Genomic DNA, 7,440 nt, shown 5'->3' with positions numbered 1-7,440 from the left:
TTTTATGTAAAGCTTACCTTGGAACGATTGTTGTAGGTTTTCTAACCTCTATTCCTGAAGTTCATTTTTTACAAAGTGATCCATGTTGTCACTTAATCAAACTATTACAATGAATTGAAAAAGTAAAACTCGGTCTTAAATTAGATCGAAAACCGAATTTCGAAGAGGACCGATTGAAGCGGCTACTGAAGTCACAATGAATCTAACAGTTCGCAGAACTGCGCAACTAATGCATGTCACAATAGGAACAACAACAGTTCACGCTTGTAAAAATTACTAGTGCTACGGTATATTATACGGTTTTCAGTGGAGTTTTTGTTTTTAAATTGTACAACTGTGATGGTCATTTTTACACGTGCCTTTATACGTGTAATTTTTACTTTCCAATGTTATATATGTAACACTGTCAGATGCAAATATAACTGCAATTTATTTACAAGAATTTTGCAGTTGGTGCTACAGCCGCAATGGTTAAAAGGACAAAATATTGTAATTACATCTACAATAATTGTTGTGAAGGTTACGACAATACTTTGACCCGCGAGTATATGTAATTATTACAATATTATTTTTCTGCGTGTACAGCACGACGAAATTGCAGTTCCAATTTTTTCGTAGTTTATGTGCATGCCCACATTTGAGTACGGGATTCCTAATCACACCATCGACAGGTCACCGCAATGGTTAAAAGGACAAAATATTGTAATTACATCTACAATAATTGTTGTGAAGGTTACGACAATACTTTGACCCGCGAGCATATGTAATTATTACAATATTATTTTTCTGTGTGTACAGCACGACGAAATTGCAGTTCCAATTTTTTCGTAGTTTATGTGCATGCCCACATTTGAGTACGGGATTCCTAATCACACCATCGACAGGTCACCGCAATGGTTAAAAGGACAAAATATTGTAATTACATCTACAATAATTGTTGTGAAGGTTACGACAATACTTTGACCCGCGAGCATATGTAATTATTACAATATTATTTTTCTGTGTGTACAGCACGACGAAATTGCAGTTCCAATTTTTTCGTAGTTTATGTGCATGCCCACATTTAAGTACGGGATCCCTATTACACCATCGACAGGTCACCGACAATCGGGTCGGTGTCAAATCCGTGAAAAAATGGAACATGGCCCATCTTTTTAGGCGATCCGTCTTTTTAGCCGTTCGTATATGATGCCGCGTAAGAATCTATCGTGAACAATCTAACCGATATGTCGCATGCGATGGCCCTGAATCCCCCATCTACAGAATAATAAGAAGCACTGTTGACAGAGTAATGCCCATGCTAATACCATTTATCGGTACCGTTAAATTCAATAAAATTTCACATATTTTATGCACGTGACGGAACAGTCACTCGTTACTTTTTGATTGGCTTTATAGGGCCCTCAAGACGTTGGTACTGTCTGCTACAGGTAGAACAGAGTTTATTGTTTTGAAAGTATTCTTTAAATTAAAGTTAAGGAAAATTGTTACGAAATATGTGGAGCTACTGCTTGAAAAATTTGTATCTAAATTATCAATTACTTTATGTAATAATCTAAATTATAGACATTACTATTCCATGCTTATCAACATTAAATGAACCCAACAAATCTCTTAATGGGTTTCTTGACCTGTTCAGCATACATGAAGCCGGTATGGTTAAAATCCGTTTAAGTATTACAAATTATATGAAATTACACGTATAAAATCATTAATTAGGTCAATGAAAGTTGGGGTACTGTATCTTTCATTCAATCTAAAGTTGACCATTAAGCTTAAATAACGCATCCTGCGATAACGTACGCAAGGACTTATAAGAGAAACGATCTTTACAGAAACCTATACGATATGTGCGCTTCAGTGAAACGATGCAGCAAAGCCGCCTTGATGGAAACAAATGCATAAAGAAACGCGGAGTCTTAATTATTTTTTACAGTGTTTGAAACCCGTATGTTTATATAACCTACAAGGTCATATCGATTCATCGTAGCCTCAACGCGTTTTCAAATTTAGTTTGCCAAGATTTGTCAACAATTCTATCTTTTCTGATCTGAAAATATGTAAACTTCTGTATTGAAAGTTTTGTCCACTTTTTGGAACTGATCCGTTCGGGGTTTCAAATAACCTGTACAATAGTTCGAAGACTCTAAAAAGAGCTGAACAAAGCGAAAGCGGAAGAATGTGGTTTCTTCTTTTTCAGCATACTTGTCATCGTGGCTGGCGGCGGGCGTGCAGAGAAGTCTCGTACATAATTTAACGCAGGACTCTGCGTTAGTTTCGCTTCATTCTAGACCACCTTGAGAAGGTGCTACTTTCTCTCGGGAATGTAGTTATCATTGTACAATCCGGTTCCCTTTGCATCGCCTAGCCACGGGTACCTATTTGGACATTCTCTGCATGTCTCCATATACCTGGAAATTTGAAGTTTCAAGATATTATTGAAATTCTGGAATACTATTACAATAAAGAAGGCACTTATTCTCATCTTTTTCAAAAAACAACGATTTATTGATCTCCACAGATCCAATGTAAGTGATAGTTTTTAATTATTTAATTGGAATGAATACCGACTACAAGTAAGTGTGTGTCTTAATCACCTGGTCGCAGTGAAGTTGGCTTCTGCAGGTTTGAAGTCTAAGGCACACTTGTTCGCATTATTGCATGATGGCCCAGGAAGGTTGTTGTTATTATTGCAGGACCAGCCGTCAAAATTATGCAAAACATTGACAGGCTTAGGATCGGTTATCCACGTCAAAGCTTGAGTGGCTGTGACAAAGTACACGTCGGGCCTAACAAAACAATTCACAATAAAACAATTACCTTCGGACATTTAGATAGTTAGCACGTTGACTGCCATAGCGGTTGCCCACAACCTTTAATTATCTTCTCGGGGAGACCATAATGTTCACCGTGAACGGATTGAATACTATCCCAGTGAACACCAAACCTAACAGTTACGTAACGTTAAACTAACAAATAACAACGTTTGTTACAATGTAATAACCTAACAGTTACGTAACATAGAGCTGACTAGTTACATGACATTTGTTACAATGAAGTAACTTAGCAGTTATGTAATATGGAGCTAACGGATTACATAACATTTGTTACTATCATATCTATATAAATGTAGCATAACTTTGTTATTCTCATCTTACATTATGTTACTATCCTGATATTACTGTGTATATGCAGCACATATTTGTAACAAAACGGAACTACATTTTTGTGTGCTGTCATTTATTTTATTAGATCATCGTCATTGTCATAATTCACCGTCAAATGTCATAAGATTAATATATGTCATATTTTGTTTACTACTCGTATGAAAAAATGTGACTTTAATTCATACGCGCATATACATTATCAGTAATTGTTTGCTAGTCGAATGAAATCCTAATTTTCTTTAAGTAAAATCAAATAGTTTATCATTACATAATTTCATTGAAAGTCTGATTTGTCATTTAATATCTAACTATTGTCAACTACCAAAAAATAATTAAAACTACAAAACTGTATAATTTTGGATAAAATTGCGTGATCCTTTTTATTAAATGTATGGAAAATTAATATTATTTTAAGGTAACTGAAATTATAACATTAATATAATCTGTCACATAGCATGTTACCTTACCGAGTGGGAAATAATAATTAACATCTAACTTCCATGTTACTTTTATGCTACATAACATGTTAGTTTCGAAAACGTAACATTTACCCAGCAGTTATATAAGTGTTCACTGGGACTTGAAAATGTTTTGTATAACCTATAATAGACCACAAACGGATATAACCTAACAAATTCGTTGCGTAGTCCGCACAGAATGACGAAATGTACGATAATGTTGCATTCAGATTGATGATAAATGTACGTACGATAGTTTAATCAAGGTGTAAGTATTTTCAATTTTCTTTCCTGTCTTTTCATTTAATGCTAAACTGCAGTGACTCTAATTAATTAATATCAATAATGCATATTTTGTGATTTTAACTCGTTAAACGAATGACACATTCCAATATCATGTAATAATATAAAAATGTTAACTATTTTCTAACAAAATACTTTTACTTAGGAACTAGAAGATATAGAGTAATAAAAATACTTTAAAAATTATTCATAATATGATTTAACATTAATTCCTAAAGTCAATTTCTCTATCAAAATTTTCCACCAGTCGGTATTTAAAATGTCCCATCATTCATGAAGTTAGCTATTTGTCACTTTTGCGGTGTTGCCAGATTGGCCAAATCATTTAAGTATCCTCCAGATAGCAAGCCAAAAGTTTCAGTAAAAAAAAAACAAACCTTTACTTATCTGGCAGATAAGAAAAGGTTCTTAGAGATAGCTATTCTCTGGATAAAGAATATATCTTTATTCAGAGGATAGCTATCCAGAGTTATATAAAAATCGGGCATAAGTATTCACTTAATGTTCATAAGTAAATATACTCTCAGTGAAAACATCAGTGGTGAAGTTGATTAAATTAAACTTTATATGGAATGTGTTTTAATTTTTTATTTTATGTTTAAGTTTCTTATTGTATGATGACAGACGAAGCGAAAAAAATACATGAAATTAGGTTACCCCCGTAAAATCTAAGTAGAAAACCAACGAGAGAAATTCCGCCAAGGAGCCAGAAGAATTGCCTGAGAAAGCAAGAAATGTTAAAGGCATTCCAATGCCACTTGGAAGGTATGCGAGTGTCACCCTCACCATGATATCCGAATGCACGTGCGTAGACATCACGACGTACAAACTGCTTCTTACGTCGCTAAAACAATTCTACATAAAAAGAACTTATAACACGAATAAAGGAGTGTACCGGAAGTGAATAATGTTCACGGTGATACAGAAATGATAATAAACATTTTAAGAAAATTGTTCACACTGTTCACCACTGTCTTCGATTTTTAAACGTGTCAGGGTCACTGTTTGAAAAAGCCTCAACGTTGCAGAAATGAATAGTCCTTAAGATCTCTAAAGCATAGTATTCATAATAATTATTCATGTCCTCGATAGAAAAGATTTGTGTATTTCAGAAGACCCGCAAAATTTAATTGGAAACACCCTGAAACGGTGGAAATTGAAATCGGCCGAATGGAACGTGGCACTCGAAAACGCTTCGGACTCGTGTTGGAAAGTGAAGGTGCCGCGGATGGCAATGACGCTGTGTCGTCGACATACAATCAAGTGCCCAGGGGCAGCACGCCCGTTACTCGCGTGCACGTAGCACATAGCACAGCGTTTACTGGTAAGCAAACCCGTCTACACGTGTCTGTTTCAGTGTGCACCCATCGAATTGATCTTATGTAAACACAAGTGAAAACGCCTACCAGTTCCGAGACCATGGATCTATAAAGAGAAGGTGAGAATCGCTCCGCAACTGAACATCAAGGAATGGATGGTGGCCATCTTACCCTAACAATAATCATGTGTTTTAAGGTCGATTTACATGTGTCCATTCCACATCAGTTCCGTGTCCGTAATATATACTGGCGTTCATGAATGCTTTCCCTGACACTTGTGCCACTATAGTTGCGAGGAAGGCATTAATATCCGCCAGTGCACAATACGGATACAGAACTGCTCTTAAAACAGTGCCCAACACAATTCCCTGATATATATACTTGAGACACGTGCATTATTATACTTCGAAAAAAGATACAGTACATACACTTTGGCTGTCGTCGTTATGAACACAACATATCTGTGTATATATGTATATAACCATTCTAAAATGTCTCCTGCAGTCCCTTCCCTTTACGTCTCGAGCTTCAGCACCATTGTCTAAATACTCCCTTTATGCTTCATCCGTGTTTTCATAGATCATGCTCGAATATTATATATTTGTTTAAGCATTAACAAGTGAAACGGAATCATACATGGTATACCATTTCACCTCTATCCTATCTATTATATATGTTTATTGATGATACAACAAATCTGCTGCGGTACTTGAAATTTCATTTTTAGGACTTAGAACAGATAAATCATTAAACGCGTAGTCAAAATTAATACATTTATTTTGAAATATGTAAATTGGAAGTGAATTTCCAAACAGCATTGAATATTAGTTAGTATTTGGAGGATATGCATCGATTACGTATATTGAATGTGCGTACAAGTTCATGTACCGAAAATTCAAATTATATGTATTATCCCAATCACCGCGCAACGTGGAATATCCATAAATTAACTGTATATAAATGTTTGCTGAATTTATGTAAGATATATATATCTACGAATTCTATTTTAGATACACTTAAAGGCTAGATGTCCAGATATGATATGTAATATATCGTAGATATCTACAATAGACGGTTAATCCATGTTTACAGATATCCATATGTACTTGTAAAAGAAATGAAATTCAGAACACTTTCTGAACAGAGTCTATTTGAGAACTTGCTCATTGTCAGTACAGTTATGCAGACAATTCCTGCTATTTTTGACACAGAGACATTTTTTTGCAATTGTCGGGGTTTGAACTCGGGACTCAAGAGTAGGAAGCAATTACGGTGATCTCGACGCTAACTGTCAGGTCATGAAGGAATAAATATTCATAATCATCATAATCTTCATAAGTCTGAAAAAAAATATTTTTCGGACTTATAAAGATCGCTCCGGTACTTCTCGATCGGTGCTAAAGATATTTATTGCATCATCTTGTAAACTTATTCTTAAATAAAAAACTTGTAAGTGATTGTAAAATGAAGTCATTTAAAAAATTGTAACAGTATGTTATAAAAACATATTTTTATTTAAAAGTGTATAATAAATGTATACCGATTCACTTGTAAGATACTAAATTCATAATTTTAGTACAACCTGATATACTAAAAGTGCATGAATTTTATGAATATTATTTAAAGATATTTCATTTTCATGTGCGCAATTTTTTACAGAGTAATTACATTTTTATAAGTCTGTGAAAGCTGAATATAAACTATTGATCTGAATATAAACTATCAATTGAACGTTTTCGAATAGTTTAGACTTCTATACAGGTTATCTAGATTTCAAAGAAACATGTACTGAAAATATAGGTGTGAAGAAGATTTACATGTATATTCACGGGATATTTTTATTATGCATACTACGGATAATGTAAGTTTTCTGTACTTCTATCCTAATTTGTACGTCCATACTTCATACGTTGCCTGGTAATACATCATAATTTACACAGTGGTAAAAAATCATGACGTATGGTCACCAGTCAAAGAGGAAGTAAATAAAAAATCAGAGTATGAACGAATTTAACAGTTTTATCAAGTTGGAATTCAGATATAAACATTAAGTATGTATGAAAAATATTAGGTTACATAAGGTGTCTTTTTATTTTACTAAACGTATTTCCAACGATATTAATGAACCTTTAGTAGCTGTCTACTAGAGAATATGATTTAACATTAATTCCTAAAGTCAATTTNCGATGTTTC

The 7,440-nt window shown here is 34.2% G+C and overlaps 1 protein-coding gene across 1 annotated transcript; it reads right to left on the bottom strand.

The window, feature by feature from the left end:
• Positions 1–545: 545 nt before the first annotated feature.
• On the bottom strand, positions 546–5,785 carry LOC111674049. The gene is made up of 3 exons (XM_023432963.1): positions 5,766–5,785; positions 2,598–2,789; positions 546–2,411 (listed from the first exon to the last, which is right to left on the bottom strand). Exons 1-3 carry the CDS (start codon positions 5,783–5,785, stop codon positions 2,309–2,311), a joined length of 315 nt encoding a protein of 104 aa, XP_023288731.1. The 3' UTR covers positions 546–2,308.
• Positions 5,786–7,440: the final 1,655 nt, after the last annotated feature.

This window comes from Orussus abietinus, unplaced genomic scaffold (genome assembly GCF_000612105.2).
Source record: "Orussus abietinus isolate OABI.00-Male unplaced genomic scaffold, Oabi_2.0 scaffold507, whole genome shotgun sequence".
NCBI classification, from domain to species: domain Eukaryota; kingdom Metazoa; phylum Arthropoda; class Insecta; order Hymenoptera; family Orussidae; genus Orussus; species Orussus abietinus.
This window is presented reverse-complemented; position numbering and strand designations above follow the sequence as displayed.